General features: G+C 51.7%; 4 protein-coding genes and 1 non-coding gene across 5 annotated transcripts; 1 reads left to right on the top strand and 4 right to left on the bottom strand.

Moving 5' to 3' along the window:
- Positions 1–119: 119 nt before the first annotated feature.
- LRP88_09512 (cystathionine beta-synthase CYS4) lies at positions 120–1,724 on the bottom strand (the record flags this gene model as incomplete). The annotated part of the gene is made up of 2 exons (XM_083245998.1): positions 120–1,404; positions 1,462–1,724. The coding sequence occupies 2 exons, from the start codon at positions 1,722–1,724 to the stop codon at positions 120–122; spliced, it is 1,548 nt and encodes a 515-aa protein (XP_083097111.1).
- Positions 1,725–3,426: 1,702 nt separating this feature from the next.
- Positions 3,427–5,046, top strand: LRP88_09513 (uncharacterized protein; the record flags this gene model as incomplete). Its single annotated transcript, XM_083245999.1, has 4 exons — positions 3,427–3,530; positions 3,581–4,405; positions 4,455–4,655; positions 4,704–5,046. 4 exons carry the CDS (start codon positions 3,427–3,429, stop codon positions 5,044–5,046), a joined length of 1,473 nt encoding a protein of 490 aa, XP_083097112.1.
- A 376-nt stretch (positions 5,047–5,422) lies between these two features.
- Positions 5,423–6,157, bottom strand: LRP88_09514 (uncharacterized protein; the record flags this gene model as incomplete). Its single annotated transcript, XM_083246000.1, has 1 exon — positions 5,423–6,157. One exon carries the CDS (start codon positions 6,155–6,157, stop codon positions 5,423–5,425), a length of 735 nt encoding a protein of 244 aa, XP_083097113.1.
- A 2,974-nt stretch (positions 6,158–9,131) lies between these two features.
- On the bottom strand, positions 9,132–9,247 carry LRP88_09515. Its single transcript, XR_014475188.1, has one exon. It is a non-coding gene; the product is annotated as a 5S ribosomal RNA (ribosomal RNA).
- A 3,940-nt stretch (positions 9,248–13,187) lies between these two features.
- Positions 13,188–14,959, bottom strand: LRP88_09516 (amino acid/polyamine transporter I; the record flags this gene model as incomplete). Its single annotated transcript, XM_083246001.1, has 5 exons — positions 13,188–13,874; positions 13,925–14,042; positions 14,090–14,163; positions 14,215–14,730; positions 14,879–14,959. The coding sequence occupies 5 exons, from the start codon at positions 14,957–14,959 to the stop codon at positions 13,188–13,190; spliced, it is 1,476 nt and encodes a 491-aa protein (XP_083097114.1).
- Positions 14,960–17,604: the final 2,645 nt, after the last annotated feature.

The raw sequence follows: 17,604 nt of genomic DNA on the forward strand, positions 1-17,604 counted from the left end.
CGAAATCGCCTGCCTTTAAAGATTTCCTACGCTTCTCTATCCCGGAACGCCAGACGTGAATGTCGTTGAAAACATGAGTACTCGTTCCGGCCTCTCGCGAGGCTCACTCTCCTCCTTTCTTACAACTTCTTGTTGACCATCCATGTGAGGAGGTCCACCTTTGTCACCACCGCGATGGGCTTGGACAGAGACTTGGAGTCGTCGGCCTTTTCGGTCACGACGGCTGCGCTGTTCCACTCAAAGAACTTGCTGAGGGTGCTCAGAGGGGTGTCCTTGGTGATCTCGACAAACTTTCTCCTCTTTCCAGGGTTAATGGGCGAGGCGAACTCGCGGGGGTCGGTGACGATCTCGTCAAGACGGGCAAAGTCGAACATGACGTCCTTGACCTGGCTCTGCGCGGTGGCGCGGCCTCGGGAGATGTAGCTCAGCAGGTTGCCAAGGGTCACGAGGCCAACCAGCTTGTTTCCAGAGGCCGAGAGGACGGGGAGCTGGTCAAAGCCCTTGTCGCGCATGGTCTCGATGGCCTCGGAGCACAGAGAAGTAGCACCGACTGATGTGACGGGTTTGAGGCGGAGAGAGGCGATGGTTTCGCCCTCGTAGGGGTCCGAAGACTTTTGGGCGCCAGTAGCGGTAGACTCGACTCCGTTGACGGGCAGCAGGTTGTTGGCTGCCAACCAGTCGTCGTCGGCAAACTTGGAGAGATAGCTTCGGATGCTGTCGGGGAGGATGACAACCACAACATCACCCTTCTTGAAGCCGAACTCCTTGACTGCTAGAAGCATGGCAGCCATGGCAGAGCCGGAGCTGCCACCAACAAGAAGACCTTCCTCAGAAATGAGTCGACGGGCGAGGTAGAAGGACTGCTGGTCGTCGGTCTTGTACCACTTATCAACAATCTCGCGGTCGAGAACGTCGGGAATAAAGTCATAGCCGATTCCCTCCACCTTGTAAGACTCGTTGGCGTGCTCCTCGTTGAGAAGCTCAGGCAGAGCAAGAATACTGCCCTGAGGATCCGCCGCAATAACCTTGATGTCCTTGTTATGCTTCTTGAGACCCCGCGCAAGACCGGTAATAGTACCACCAGTACCGGCGCCAGCAACAATGGCGTTGATCTTGCCGGCAGTCTGCTCCCAGATCTCCTCGGCGGTGCCGAATTCGTGGGCGAGCGGGTTATCCTTGTTGCTGTACTGGTCCAGGATGTGGGCGTTGGGGATCTCCTTCTCGAGGCGCTTGGCGACGCCGATGTGAGATTCGGGGCTGTCCCAAGCAGCCTGCGTAGGGGTACGGATGATGGTGGCGCCGAGGGCACGGAGGACCGAGACCTTTTCGGCGGACATCTTCTCGGGGAGGGTGATGATGGTCTTGTAGCCCTTGATGGCGCCGACGAGGGCGAGACCAATGCCACTGCAATGGTTAGTTACTGCACTGCGTAGATATGGTTGTAAGCATGGGAAATCTTACGTGTTTCCGCTGGTAGGCTCGATCAGAGTGTCGCCAGGTTTGATACGGCCACTCTTCTCAGCCTCCTCAATCATCCTCAAGGCGATTCTGTCCTTAACGCTGCCGCCAGCGCTGAACAGCTCAGGCTTGACGTAGACATCGCACTCGATACCCAACGACTGGGGAATCTTGTTCAGTCGTACGAGAGGCGTGTTACCGATGAGCTCGGTGGCCGACTGGACGGTGGCAGCGCGAGGAGGAACGTGGGGGACCTGAGACGCCATATTCGCAGCTATTTCTGAAGAATGTTTAAGCTGTAGAGGATAGCTTTGGAGAAAAAGAAAGAGAGAAAGAAAGCTTCAAAGCTCTTCTCATACGAGAAGACAAGCACGCCACGGCGGAGTCTTGCACAATCCACCACGATCAAATCAGAGACATTCGAAGTGGCGGGACGGCACAATTAGCAAACTCTACCCCGCCAATGCCGAGACTATCCGTGAATGGCTTAGTCAATACCGAGACTCCGAGCCGAAAAGAGTAGGCGGTGAAGAGCCAGGGAAAGATGATTGTCATGATGCTCAGCTCATGGTTGTTTGTGATGTAAATTATGAATGATTTGGGCATTGATTGATGGAACGCTCATGGAAGCGTGAGTTATGGCTGAGGAATGACTTTGATTTTCGATATTTCTGCCAGATGAGGCTTGGATGTCGCCATTCTCAGATCCGGTGACCTTTCTCTAAACCGAGAAGCCCACTCTAATCCGAGCAGTCATTTCTAAACCGACAAGCAAGTTCTAATCCGAAAGTACTCTTCTAATCCGGCGACTGGTTGATGCTCTAATTTAATCCGATAAGAATCCATCATCTCGATAAGCTTAGCCTAAGCTGACGTATTTTTTCAAGCTTTGAAACGGTCTGCGGGTAGCCAGCTATATTTGGTGTTGTAGGTTAGGGAAAAAAACGAGACACCACCCATAGTACCTATGAAGGCTTTGGCATATCCTCCCCAGAGGATAGCTAGAAAAGGAAGATAGAAAGGAACCAATGTATTCCACTAAGGTATACTTTTAATCATAGATATATTGTTTTTAATACACCGTTATTGTAAGCAGAGATCTTAAAAGAAGAGTCAGAGCCAAGCTTCACTTAACCCCAGTCGTGTCTGCCAGCCGCCACAACATCAAGTTAGTCCTCCAATTGGGACAACCTACCTAGAGCCCCAAGAATAGAGTAAGACCACGAAGAACAAACAGTGTCGAACCGAATAGACTCCATCATAACAACTTCCTACAGACCTTCCTGCCTCCATCTTGTCCTCTGTTTCCTTCCATCACCAATTGATGACCACTCTATCTCTCAGCACACAGTCATCACACCAACCTCTCCTACCATGATACAATGCATCTCGTATGTTTAACCACAATATTCATCTCATGACGATAAGCCCTTCAAAAGTGCCTTCATCCTCTAACAAAGTTCCCTCGCCTTCCCCACTTGCCTCCCCCGGAGCTCATCCCTCCTATCACGGACCTTGCTCCCCTTGATATCGCAGCGTGAGCACACAAACCATTGCCATCTCGGGGAGCTCCTCTGCGCACCGCCCCGCGTCTCTCTGTAGCACCCTGTAATTGTCTGGCGAATCAGGAGCTCGTGCTCTCGCGCCACGACATGGGGGTAGCGGCGCCAGCCCGTTGCCAAGACCCTTGGCCATTGCGACCTGCCATTTCTGCTGCTGATGCCGATAGGCCAAGGGCGACATGGAGTTTCCTGTCTGGGAATGATCCGCTCTATCTGGCACGGCGATCATGGCGCTGTGTAAGTTGAAGTGTCTTGAGCTATGGTCTGAGGTTAATTACAAGGTTATTTGAGCTGTCGGTGCTTGAGCTATAAAAGGGACCTGCAGTCGCGTTGCATTGAAGCTGCACCAGAGACTGCAAGCCGATCTCTGCTGAGGACGACTTGAGATTGCTCATCAATTGTCACCATGAAGCTTCTCAAGGGTCTGCTCTACGGAGCTCTGCTTCTTAGCGATGTTTCTGCCAAGAAGTTGACTGCCAGCCAAGTCGAGGGCGACATCAAGGAGCAAAAGTAAGCTATCACGAGCCAATGCGGCAAGACATTGTTCCTAACCATGCTAGGCTTCGAAAGACGCTCGAGGACCTCAACAAGATCGGCACCAAGAACGGCGGCAACAGAGCGTTCGGTCTTCCCGGTTACAAGGCTTCTCTCGACTACATCCTCGACCAGGTCCAGGGCAAGTACGGAAAGTACCTCGACACCTTTGTCCAGCCCTTCAACCACACCTTTGAGCAGACGCGAGATATCTGGGTGCGGGGACCTGACGGCGAGGATGTCTATGTCATCACCTTGATGTACAACACGGCCACTCCTACCCCCGATGGAGTGACTGCACCTCTTGTCCTCGTTCCTATTGATGATGAGCGTGGTTCTGGATGTTTTGAGGACCAGTGGGAGGGCATTGATGCCACCAACAAGCTCGCCCTCGTGAAGCGTGGCACCTGTGCTATTTCCGACAAGCTCAAGCTGGCAAAGAAGGCCGGTGCCCGTGGTGTCATTCTCGTCAACCAGCTCCCAGGCGAGAACATCAGCAGTGCTACTCTCAGCGCCGAGAACCTCGGCCTGATTGTCCCCGTCGGTGTTATCCCCCTGGAGATCGGCACTGCCTGGCGTGAGCGCATCGAGGGTGGCGAGACGCTGGAGGTTACTCTTCTCGTCGACTCTGTTGCTGAGTCTCGGGAGTCGTGGAACATCATCTCTGAGACCAAGCAGGGTGACCCCAACAACGTTGTCATGTTGGGTGCTCATCTTGACAGCGTGCAAGCTGGCCCCGGTATCAACGATGACGGTAGCGGAACTGCTGCTGTCCTCGAGATTGCCAAGTCCTTCACCAAGTACAAGGGCTACAAGAACAAGGTCCGATTTGCTTGGTGGGGTGCCGAAGAGTGAGTTTGGTCTTCCTTATACCCTGCGACAATACTAACACAGTGACAGGAGCGGTCTCGTCGGATCTCTCTACTACGGACAGCAGCTCTCTGAGGCCGATGCAGACAAGATTCGATTCTACTTCAACTACGACATGATTGGTTCTCCCAAGCCCAAGTACTGGGTTCAGTCCACCACCGATGCCGACAGGATTGGTGGAGATATCCTGGCCAACTGGCTGCGCAAGAAGGGCAAGAAGCCAGAGTGGGAGTGAGTATCTCTTCGTCCTGAATATAGAATATGACTGAACCGGAATAGGGAGTTTGACACCTCTTCTGACTACGTCGCCTTCATCGAGCTCGGCATCCCATCCTCCGGCCTTTTCACCGGCGCTGACGCAGAAACCGACCCTTGCTACCACCTCGCGTGCGACACCATCAAGAACATCCACTGGGGCGCCCTCACCCTCAACGCCAAGACCGCCGGAAGGGCTGCTGCCCAGTTCGCCCTTAGCCTGGATGGCGTCCCCCCTCGATCCAAGACCAGCACCAACCCCACCAGCAAGAGAGCCGTTGCTGCCAAGTTTGCCAAGTGGGAGGAGAAGAAGCGAATCGCAGGAAAGTCTCATAGCTGCGCGCACAAGGAAAAGATTGTTGTTTAAGACTTGATGAATGATGTGTTCATGTAGGGGGTTTGGAGTTGAGGTTGGTAAGGGGGTAGGTAGTTAACGTGTATAGAAGATTTATGTGTATATGAAAATTATACTATCTGATCATATCTCATTATCTCATTCTGAATCTTGGCATCATTAATCATTAAGCATGCTCACTCGTATAGCCGGTATGTTGTGGGTGATCTATTGGATGGCCTCAAAAAAACGCAGGCGAAGGCCATCCAATAGACCGGATCTCGTCTTTTATCTCCCCAAAACAAACCCTGTTAGACTCCCATGCCATGCGTACTCTGAAACGCTCACAATAATACAATCTGAACCCATCTTGGTGTTGTTGCTAAAGCCTGAAAGGCCGCCCCCTCGATCAAACAACCCGTGGGGGATTCTGGGGTTTGTTTGGATTGGCAATAGGAATCGCTCTGTAAGTCGGGATCTTGGGACCGCCGGGGACTTGTTCCCTGTCTATAACCGGTGGAGGGAACTGCAGGTTGGTGGTGGGCACGGGGATGGTCCTCACCCAACGGCCTTCTCCTTGTACCGGCTGACTCTTCCGCTTCTTGGGTGTCTTGCCTGCGTGAGACTTGGGAGGATGATGTGGCGGGTAGTACTCTTGCTGCGCTTGCTGAGGCCAATATCCTTGCGGAGGTTGAGTCCAGTATGGTTGAGGCATGGGCTGAGTCCATTGCTGTGGTGGAGGTTGGCCTTGTGGTGTTTTGCCTCGGCGGACTTCACCCATGGCTTCCGAGTAGCCATCCGACATGTATGAGCTCCCGTAGCTGCACCGTTTGCTATGAGGCATCCTCCGACCTGGCGGCACGAAATGAATATCGTTTACCCGCCCTGAACGGAGGCAGCAGCGTATGACGATCATGAGGATGATAAAGACGCCGACCACGGTGCCGACAATGATGCCGATTTCAGTATCCGTGAGACCATTTGGGTTTGAGTGATGGGATGTGACCACGGGACGGTCCGTAGCGTCCACGCCTAGCGTGACGTAGGTTGTATAGGTGGTGGACGGGAGGACGACAGTCTGCGTGATGACCTGGGCCTCCTGTCGGATGGCCCTGAAGTGGGGGAGCGCCGTTGTCGTGGCCATATCTGAGACTATCTGAAGTAGAAGAAAAGTGAGGTTATTCACAAGGAAATGTGCAAGGAAATGTCGCAGAACTCAGGCAAAGACGACGTGTCGGCCTTTTGAGGAAACCCATCTTGCTTTCCAACCTCGTCCCACACACGCATTTCGCCCGCGGCCCCCCTCTTCTTCGATACCACCAGTCATCTGGACATTTCCGCGCCGCTTCTCAGAGAAGACGGCCCCCAACAAAGAAGGGCTGCACCGGTTTCCTAGTCGGGCATGCCTTGAGTGGCCCTACCCGATGCAACCGTATCTCGAAAAACTGTAAGAGGGTCACTTGGACCTGGGCGCTGGCCAATAGTAGAGGGAATCGTGTGAGTGAGGGGGTTGCGTGATGCAGCCTGGAAACTAGGCTGCCAGCGCTGCTGCGTGCTGAAAGAGAAAACAACAAGAGGGAAAAAAAGATGACTGCATTATGCCTTGCTGCGGTGTTGTTGGGATGCTTTGTTTGGTTCGCGATAGCTTCGCTGTGGGGGTCGGGGTCATGATCGTGATGAAGTCTAGTCCGGATCCGAGCCTGCTTGTCCGAGCTGGGTTCCCGTTCGCAAAGACGGCATGTCTCTTGGCATATACATGTGCATTATTCATCTCTTTGTTCCAGCATGAGTCAGCCCTGCCGCCTTTGTTTACTTTAGATGCAGGCTGAGCCTCTACGCGTCCCGTCCCTGATTTGCCTGTTAAGACGCGTCTTTGTCTCTGAGAGACTCCGACGATCTGCACTCTTATGCCTCCTCTTCTCAAGGCCATCTCTATAGTAGCTGAGATTAACTCAAAGTCTGTATCGTTGGCATCACTGTCGTGAACCATGCATGATCGTTGAGTCTCGTGATGAGACTCCCCCAGGTATAGCTGGGCCACGTCTCACGAAGGCTTTCGAGCCTCTCTTATGCTTGAGCCGGAAATGATTCTATGAACAGTGTGGTGAAGCTTGTGAGCGGCGAGGAAAGAGAGATGATGTTGGCGAGTGACGTATGAGCTGACTCGTAACCTCGTACGATATCACCACTTGCAGGACAAGCCAAAGTGCAAGACGTCTCTCGGTACAAGAACGGCATAGTTATATAGTAGTCCATTAATCACGTTTGTCCTAAAATGTAGAACCGGTGTCTCATTGTGCGCCTCAGACTTGTTTATTCGTTGGCACTGCTGCGCGAACCTTGCACTCCGGTTGGTGACGCAGACTTGCAGGAGTTGCGGCTGCTACCGGACGCGTTCTCATCTGCCGAATGAGTGTTTTTTTCTTTCTGTTTCATGAGGGGGGAACAGGTACGACAGGGAATTTCGATACTGATTCTCTATCTCTGCGAGATGCGCATGATATCCTAGAAGCTATAGGGGAGAACAGGGGAGGGAGTTTGCTTCAGCTCGTGCTTCAACCACTCAAGTGCTAAGAACCACGACTAATTCCATCCTCACAATGTCAAGATTCTATCCAATGACGCCAAAAAGCCTTTCAGAAGCTGCTCCTTCACTCCACTGTCACGCGTAGGTTGAGATGCCCATCTGCCGTGATGAGCTTGGCCAGATCCTCGCTATGTTGACGATCATACCCGGACAGAGCATGGCGGTACAAGGCCAGCGACTCCAACAATCGCGGCAGCCTTCCGCTCAGGGAGGCTGGGCTGCCAAGATCGCGAGGTATCAACTTCAGGCATCGTCGTGAGCCGAGTTCACGCAGGGACTCGATTTCTCCCTGGATCTTGCTGCAATCTCTGTACCTGGCTGTATTTAAATCCAATTCGATGAGGTCTTTTGCAAGCTCCCTCAGCATCTGGCCAAATGCAGTCAAGTCGAACGTCGTCTCGAATCTCATATAGTTGCGTGCCTGGTCTAAGGGCTGGTAACTCAGATGACTTATCTCGAGTGAACGTAGAGCAGGCTCAGGACCGAGATGGATCGCCAACCGGCGGACGGTGCTACAGCGCGTGAGTATGCTCCTCATTCCCGTCATGTCGAGAAAGCACCGCCTGAGCTCAAGAGTTTCAAGCTTCGAGACGCGGTCGGGCCACTTTAGCTCTGAGACGTGGCGCCCCTTGCATTCGAATTTACAGACCCCCAGTATCTTCAGGGTCGGGTGGAGGAGTAACGGCTCGAGCTCAACCATGTTGAAGTTCTCGCGGCGATAGCGGTCTCTCGTCAAGTCGGCCGTCCACTGCAGGGGGCAAGTCCAAGAGCGTGCGTGCCTCCTTCAACAAGCCTACGAGCGAACGCCCATACCCTGTATCCATGTACATTTGCAGTGGCCGTGCTATAAGGTCCCAGTTGTACAAGGAGATGGCGCCAGTGGCCTGCCCGAGCTGTGGACGGGCGACGAGTGATCGGATAATTAATCCGCAAGCATATTGCCCACGGCTAAGATGAAAGGTACGATATAGCATGGGTTGAGCAAGATGTCAAAGGCGACGAGAAACAAGGCAGAGAGAGAGAGCAGGGCCTCTACATTGGCGCGATGAAGCCTGGCAGGCTCGGAGGACTGCCATCTCTCAACGGGAATATCGTCTTCGAACAGGGAGAGTACTAGATACCAGACATGATCTGGTAGTGAGGACATGGTAACAAGATGATCAAGTTTTGTAGGATAGGTATTTGGTGGTACAAGGCTGAACCGGTCGTTGGATCCCATGAGTGCCCCACTCTCTATCATCCGCCTGAGAACTAAGTATCGCGATAATAAGCCCCTAGCAGCTACTTGACTAGAAGAAGAGGCCAATTGTTAATAGTATAACACTGGGGCAAGGTACGGCTTGGAGCCTTGTGGGCACTCATGGGATGGCAGGCCACGTCGACAGGCCGACATGATTGGCCACTCAATGCAAGAGAGAACCAACAACATTGGCTAATGCCAATACTTGCCCAGCTAACAACAACTTGAATATCCTAAACAAGCACCTTGAAACCAAGACAAAAAAAAAGGACTTGCTACGTGGAGCAAAAACATACAACAGCGGGGATTCGCTGGTCGTCACCGACCCAACTACTAATCCACCCCTCACCGGCTTATCTATGGGAGAGCGGACGGGATCCCGAGTTCTCCGGTGGGTATGGTCGTATGTACCAGGACGTCGGACAAGTCCACTCATAACCACGGTGTGCTCAATGCTCTTTCAGGAGGATGATAGCATTGAGATCTTCCACATCCAGTTCGGTGACTGACTATTCTTCAATATTTGGCGCCAGAGTTGAGCCTAGCCATTAAAGTATCTCATACTTCACTGGCCAAGTTGCAGGTTCAACTCCCTCTTTTGGGAGAGCTTGGCGGCTATTGCATGGCTTACCATCATTATGAGTAGCACTTCAGTCTTGGTCGTGTATTTCATATGCCTGAATTTCGATGATTGCTAGATTCTTTCTGGATGAGGCAGCTGAATGTGGCCTCAATTGGGGCAATGATTGAGAAGGAGACGTGGATCAAGTTCTCAGAGTTCTCATGGACACTCCCACGGAGCAACTCTGAAGCGCCACATCGGGTTGAACAATGGCAGCCAAAGCTAGACCTGAGATTGAATAGCGCATTTATACAACCTAAACCAAGAATTCCAAGGCGCCTCTCATAGACTATTCCTACCATAATGTTATTCACTAGCGAGAATGCCCGACACGTGCAGGCAACGGAAGCTTGAGGTCTGTCCCTCGATTCTCCTTTATGACACAGATCGTCGAGTGCGTCTGCATCGCTCCTTACTGAAAAATAAAGTTGAATGCATGGTGACTCACATCGAGGCTGCATGACTCTTGGAGCAAACTTTGAGGACGGGGTTAAACTCAGCTGATGGATCTTGTATCTGCGCAGGCCCCATTCAACCGCCATTTGCATTCAATAGAGACCACAATGGAACATGATGTTTAACAAAGGCATCAAAAATTCTTCTCTGGCTCTACAGCCCGATTCCATCTATCGCACAAATCCGGAAGATGACAAGACCAATCCCCAGGATCTCTTCACCAAAACCGCCCGTTACTTGGACACCTTGCGGAATCTGGATGACTCGGCAGAGAGAGAGCCTACTCAAGAAAGAGTTCAACGAGCTTCTGATACACTCCATCTATGGGAGCAACCGAATCGAGCATGGCAGGCTTAGCCAAGAGGCGACGTTTTACCTCTGCCGAAGGATACTCAATCAGGGCTCAGTGCCGGCCTTTGATGGAAGGGATACTGATAAAACTGGTATAGAGGAGCTGCTGGCGGTTGATCAGTCGCTGCGACAAATACCAGAGAAAGAGCTCCTACGCCAAGGCCGAGAAGTCGTTCAGCACCTCCAAGCCTTCGAGTACCTCAACCATCACTTTGTGGCAGGCGGTGAAGACCTCACCGAAGACCTCATCAAAGAGACCCATGCAATCCTCTGCAATGGAGTGTCAATAATCGATGAAGAGCTGCCAGAGGTGCCTTCGGAGATGTACGCGGGCCGTTATCGCAATGTCGCCGTCGGCGCCGGCTCGACCATGTTCATCATGCCCAAGTACGTCCCGCAACGTATGAAGGAACTCTGCAGCAGCCTCAAAGAAGAGATCAAACACATAGAGACCCATGGCTGCGTTGATCCTTTCTCTCTTGCTGCGAAATATACACTACAGTTCGTGGATATCCATCCCTTCCAGGGCGGCAATGGACGAATGTGTAGAATAATTCTCAATGTGATCCTTCGCCGCTATCTCGGCATCGTCGTGGCAATTGGAGAAACCGATGAAGATGTAAGGGAGTACATTGGGATCAAGAAGAGAGCCTCGATGGAAATGGAAGGGCATGGGGAGTATGCGACGTTTGTGTTGAAAAGGGGAACAAAGACGATACAAAAGCTGAAGCAAAAGGTTCATGGGAAAAAGGCTTGAAGGAGTGGGTTATGCTATTTAGTAACCTAGATCGCTACAGAGGGGGCGCAACTGGAAGTCTTCTTTCTCCAATTGAGGCATTGCGATGACTACACCCTCGCTCTTGTGGCGGAGACGAAGTCTGGCATTCATTGCCTACCTTGGTGGTGAATAATGCACGACAAGCCTTGAACTAGATGGCAAGCAAGGCCAGAGATGGCATTATAAAACCTTTACTTGTTCGTAATAAATAGATATCTACTAACGTACATGATAAGCGAGCGCCGCAGACAAGCGAGCGCCGCACTTTTCCCTCCTACACCTAACTTTTCATTTGATCAATTGATTATCAACCACCAAATATGTCAGACCCAAATACTGAGGCTAGAACGCTTCTTGCCCTTCAAGCCCTTCAAAATAACCCAAAACTAAGCATCCGAAGCGCTGCAGGGATGTATAAGATTGATGAGCGGCGGCTACGTCGCCGCCAGCAGGGCATTCAATCCCGACGCGATACTATCCCAAATTCACGCCGACTATCTGATCTAGAGGAACAGATCATAGTTCAATTCATTCTCGACCTAGATGCGCGAGGTTTTCCCCCGCGACTGCGTGCTATTGAAGCAATGGCTAATCGACTGCTTGCCGACCGCGACGCGCCACCCGTCGGCAAGCGCTGGGCTTCTAACTTCGTCAGGCGACAAGAAAAGCTAAAGACGCGTTTTTTTCATAAATATGACTACCAGAGGGCTAAGTGCGAAGATCCAGAGGAAATCCGGAAGTGGTTTCGGCTCGTGGCGAATATAATCGCGAAGTACGGCATCCGATTAGATGATATCTGGAACTTTGACGAGACTGGCTTCCTTATGGGTATGATTGCAAGCGGAATGGTTGTTACTGGCGCAGAAAGGCGTGGTCGACCAAAATCAATACAGCCTGGAAGCCGGGAATGGATTACAGTGATTCAGGCGATCAATGCGGAGGGCCAAGCGATTCAGCCGTTCATCATAGGTGCGGGCTAATATCACCTCGCCAACTGGTACAGAGAAAGCAACCTCCCGGGCGATTGGACTATTGCAACCTCCCAAAATGGCTGAACCGATAACGAGACCGGTCTCGAGTGGCTAAAGCACTTTGACCGGTGTATAATTAAGCGATCAAATAGTCGCTATCGTCTTCTAGTCCTCGATGGCCACGAAAGTCACCACTCCGTCGACTTCGAGAGATATTACGAGGAGAATAAGATTATTACGCTTTGTATGCCGCCTCATTCGTCTTATCTACTTCAGCCTCTTGACGTCGGGTACTTTAGCCTACTTAAAAAGGCTTATAGTCGAGAAATAGAGCATCTGATCAGATGCTCTATTACCCACGTTTCTAAGACCGAGTTCTTCCCGGCCTTCTATGCCGCTTATTAAGCTACTATAACGGAATAAAATATCAGGTCTACTTTTAGAGGGGCTGGACTTGTCCCTCTTGACCCGGAAAGTGTAGTCTCAAAGCTTAATATGCAGCTACGGACTCCAACGCCGGTTGAGGAAGAGGCCGGGCCCTTAACCCCTTGGGCTTCAAAGACCCCAAGGATAGTGCTTAAGGCCGAATCTTAGTCTAAATACCTTAAAAGACGAATCAGAAGACATCAAAGTAGCTCCCCAGAGTCAATTCTTAAGGCATTAAAGTATCTTTCTAAGGGAACAAAGGCAATTATATATGAGATGACATTATTAAGGGCTAAGGTATAGGATCTTCGACAGGCAAATGAGATACTAAGCCGGCGCCGGAGGGCAAAAAAAACCCAGCTACAGAAGAGAGGGGTAATAACGGTAGAGGAAGGAAGGCAAGCAATTAATCAGATAGATATTAATGCGCAGGTAGTAGCTAAATCGTCGAGAAGTGGTAGTCAAGGAAGGTCGGCGCGACCGGGAGTTCGGCACTATAGAGTATGCGGCAAGCCCGGTCATAATGCTAGAACATATCAAGTAGTAATTAAGACCTCCGGGGAAGAGTATAGCGAGTAGTTTTAATTAATTAATTAATTTATTATGTTTTTATTGTGATCTTACTAAAGAGGGTTGAGAAAAGTGCGGCGCTCGCTTGTCTGCGGCGCTCGCTTATCATATACGTTACCCAATAATGAAAAAAGGCCAGAAACGCAAGACATCGCACATTCCCCTCAGAAACCCTACCTTCCCTCAATCTCAATGCTCAAACCATCAGACTCGGGTGGTCCCTTGTACACATTCTTTGCGTGGACAAAGTACCACACAGCCGATATCGTCATGAAACCGAAGAAGACGACGACGGCATAGTTCATGGTAACGGGTGTGACGGGGATGGCTGGGGGCATCGAGAAGAGGACCATCTCAAAGGCGATCCACGAAACCGCGACAATGTTGACGACCCAGCCAAATCTCTTTCCGAAGGTCCAAGGGGCTGTGTTGACTCCAGCTCGTCCAGTGAGCATTGAGAGAAGAATAGGAATGCAATATGAGATGGCCAGACCAATGACGCCAACGGAAACAAAGGCGTTAAAGGCTGAGCTAGAGCCGAGGTAGATCAGACCCAAAAGCATTTCGATAACGGTGGTGAGGATCAGAGCGTAGATGGGCGTACCATGACGCTTGTCGACCTTGGACCACACCTTGGAAAGGGGAATGGCGTCGTCTCGCGCAAAAGCCCATGTTGTTCGAGAGGCGGCGACCGTGATGGAGATGGAGCAGAAGAGTGTGATGATCAGGACCAAGGCGGTGAGGGCGATGCCACCGGCTTTGGTGCCCGTGACTCGGTAGAAGATATATGGGAGGACTTGACCGAGGGGCGCTTCGAGGAGTTCTGCCAGGGGTGGGAGAGTGGCGCACATGGGGATGATCTGGACAAGAGTTAGCTGACAAGTTGTAGATATGGATGGTAGGCACTTACAAAGAACAGACCAGCGACGAAACCGACGGGGACGCAGAGCGAGATGGCTCGAGGGAGCTTGACAGTCGCGTCGCCGCATTCCTCCGCCATGGCTGTGATCATGCCCAGGGCAGAAAATCTGTGTATATTAGTCAAGAACTTCTTTAGGGAAGCATGTCGACTCACGTATACGCAGGGGGAAGAGCTCCGATCCAGAAGGAAAAGTCTCCCCATCCACTCAAAGTATTGTCATAGTGGCCCTGGGCATGTTAACAACCAGATCCTTCTCGAGTCTAAGATGTACAACTTACCAGAGTGTAACTAGGGGAATGTCGGCCATCAGCGGCCTTTGTAGAAAGGAATACGCAAGCAATGAAGATGGTGATGGCCGTAAAGGCGGCACAGAACGTGTCCACAGTCGGTAGAAACTTGTTTCCAAACGCCACGATGAAAAAGGTGACGAGGCAGAGACCGTAGAAGATAAGGAGAAGCTTCCAGGGTTGCCAGTCGTAGTCGGGATAGTAAATACCGACAGCGGCAGCAAGCAAGGAGGCAAAGCCAAAGTTGACGGACAGAGTGATGGTCCAGTTACCGACGAGCCATGTCCAGCCGGTTATGAAGGAGAGAACGGTTCGATACTTCGGAGAGGCGATCTGGAAACTCCAGTAGTAAGGGCCTGCTGATGTCGGCCATCTGGCAGCGAGCTCTCCTAGAGAAATTGCAATGCATTCGTCAAGAATACAGACGACGACCCAGCCGAGGAACATGGCAAGCTGGCCGCCGCCGTAGATCGAGTTGATCATTGGTGCACCGAAGCCATAGGGGATCTATCAAGAGTTAGACAAAGCATCGAAATGATGAAGAGGAACTTACAGCAGCGATAGCTAGGGATTGGAATAGCAGTGTGAACATGGAGCGGTTGCGTCGCAGTTCGGGCTTGTAGCCCAAGGCACTGAGGTCGGCGGCATCTCCAACGGGAGCACCCTCAAATTGCTTTCCCTGCTGATCAAAAGACTTCACCTGCCGGTCACTATCACTGCCCTTCTCAGACACCATGATGGCAAAGTATAATGGAAATTAACAGTAGTGAGGAGAAAGGAGCACCGAGTCGTCTCGGAGATGTGTTGTCCGTGACACAAAAACCCACGTCCAAAAGAGCAGCCATCGCGTTGAATATAAACCCCGTCCTCCATGTCTGATAGTCTCCCCCCCCCTTGTCTTGCGACAAGCTTTCAAGGATGATAAGCCGCGCCGTAGAGAACCCTGTTTCCCCGGATTTTGGGACGGGATTTTTTTGCCTAGAAGGTGTTAGCCTGACTCGCGCGGATGCGACCCCCGCCCCGGTTGGCCTTTGTCTGTGGTTGGTGGGTGGACGGGAACTCGAGCCTGAAGCGGAAAGGCGGAGGGGGCAATAGGTTTGCCGCTAGGACTTCTGAATGCTGGTCGTTGGGACAAGGGTTTGAGATAAGGATGTCAATCTTGTTTCCGCTTGTGTCTTGGGATGGTACCAACGTGTGTGACAGGGACTTCTATGCCAGAGTCGGCAGTTTTATGGCCCAGGTGCTGGATTTTGGGGTAATGGGCGTAAACGATGCCCGCTATTCACATACGATTAAACAGAACCAGGCCTATTGATGAGTCTATTGGATTTTGGGTATCTACTCGAATCATTTCCCCCACGTCAACCAAAGACAGTCTCATACTTGAGATCAGCCATGACGTCGAGCCAGTGCACCGATCCCGGCACCGCCTCACTGTCGTACCATGACCAGACGGCCTGTAAAAGTTCCCGAAGTATGACAATAGGGCCTACAGCTGGACCTTGGCCAAATCCCCTCAGCCTGTCCATGATGAACTCGCGCGCCAGACCCACGTCAGAGAAATGCCTCTGCTTTGGAGACTTGGAGTCCCCGATCACTGGGTAAGACATGTCCGACCAGCTTGTATCTGACAGCTCCAACTTTGGGGGTGCCTCCTCAGTGGATACTGTTATACACCGGAGTCCGGAGCCTACGCCTAGGCATAGTAGGGGTTGAAGACATCGGATTGACTCTGCTGGGATCTCGGAGAGTATCCCGGTTATGTAAAGGGCGAGAGATGTCGGCCATGTTGTTTTGGTAACACTTCCCGAACCTATTCTATCCGGTAGTCGCCTGGATACAAGGTCCGGAAATGTCTGGTAGAGCTGAAGAAGCGAAGATAGACGAAACACCTCGGCAGCGCGGTGCAAGTCCATGTCTAGGCCATCTTCCTTGTGAATTTCGCCCGCATCCTCGATAAGAGCTGGTACCTCGACCGATAAGAGTGTCTCCTCGAGGGCCTGAGCTTCGTTGATATCTAGCATCGCCTGCCACATCACCTCATACGTGGGCGCGATACTGCCTCGCCACGTATCGCGAGACCTGCGACACAAGGACATGGCTTTACCAAAGAGCGCGATTATCTTGGGTGGAACACCAGTCCAGGGGTGTAGGACAAAGTCGTACGGTGGGTAGGTTGCGGGCGTCCATTCCACGAGGGTGCTGATGTCTTCCTTGTAGCTCGTCACGATACTTCTAACGGATTCTTCGTAAATGAGGCACTCTTTGAAGAATTCAACGAGCTTTTGATCTTCTTTCGTAAGATACTTGGATCGCATCTCTAGCAGAGACAGTATCACCCTGACGTGACGTAGGTATTGTAGCCCGAGCTGTTTGTGGTCCATCCAGCAAAGTGACGAGCTCAAACAGAAAAGCGATATTATAAGGGCGTGGGGTATGGTCGTGACGGTATTGGGCGCTTCAAACAGTTTCTTGAGTTCGTGGATAATTGCTTCGGTCGCGATCCGTGGAGCTGACGCAGCTATTTCTTGGATCTCAGGCTGGCGCTTGACCAAGGAAGCAGCTGCCATGCTCTGTAGAGAATAAAAGAGAGGTCGCGACGAGCCCCATAGGGAAGATCCAAGTCGTCGAAAGGGATTCGTCGGAGAGTCGTAGGCTGCCCAGGCACCGCACACGGATTTGAACCAGAGCTCAATGAGGAATGTCGATGGTTCGGAGATGGCCTGTGCTGGGGAGCTGATTGGTATATAACCTGACGAGCAGCCCTTAGAGACAACAATTTGCTTCTCTTCAGCATCTTCGGAGTTGCTCGGGGTTGGTTGGAGTAGCTTGAGCTCAAGCTTCGTGGGTAAAGCCGTCAAAGCATCATCAGCTTTGAGAGTGGCTAGTCTCAGACGTCGTTGGCTACTGATGGTTGATGGTTGGGAATAACTTGTGGCGACGATGCCACCTTTGGCCTGCTTCTCTGAGGAAGAGGGTAGTTGTGTAGGAGGGAGACTTGGAGTAGCGCCGGACGATCGAACATGACTCTGCGTGTCTGAAACATGATGCTCTTGGAATGACACGGAAGCGGCAGAGATGAGTTGATCGAGATTGGGGGGGTCATTGGTATTGCGCCTGCTGCGCCGCTCATGCTTGGTCGACCATTTGAGCGTCTGCTGGTAGCCAGGACAAACAATCTTTCTGTCCTTACAATTTTGACAGCTCGGCTTGCTTTCATCACACTTCAGCTACAGGGAAGACAGTTCATGTCAGCCTCGAGAGCGATAAGGATGATGGGATGGGTCGGTACCCTTTTCGCCTTGCACACCTGGCAACCCGACCGGGATTTCGTCTGCCCCTTCATATCGTATGTTTCAACAGATCAATGAGTTTGAAAAG

This window comes from Fusarium phalaenopsidis (genome assembly GCF_050370095.1).
Source record: "Fusarium phalaenopsidis strain FUZ10S chromosome Unknown contig_32304, whole genome shotgun sequence".
Lineage (NCBI taxonomy): Eukaryota > Fungi > Ascomycota > Sordariomycetes > Hypocreales > Nectriaceae > Fusarium > Fusarium phalaenopsidis.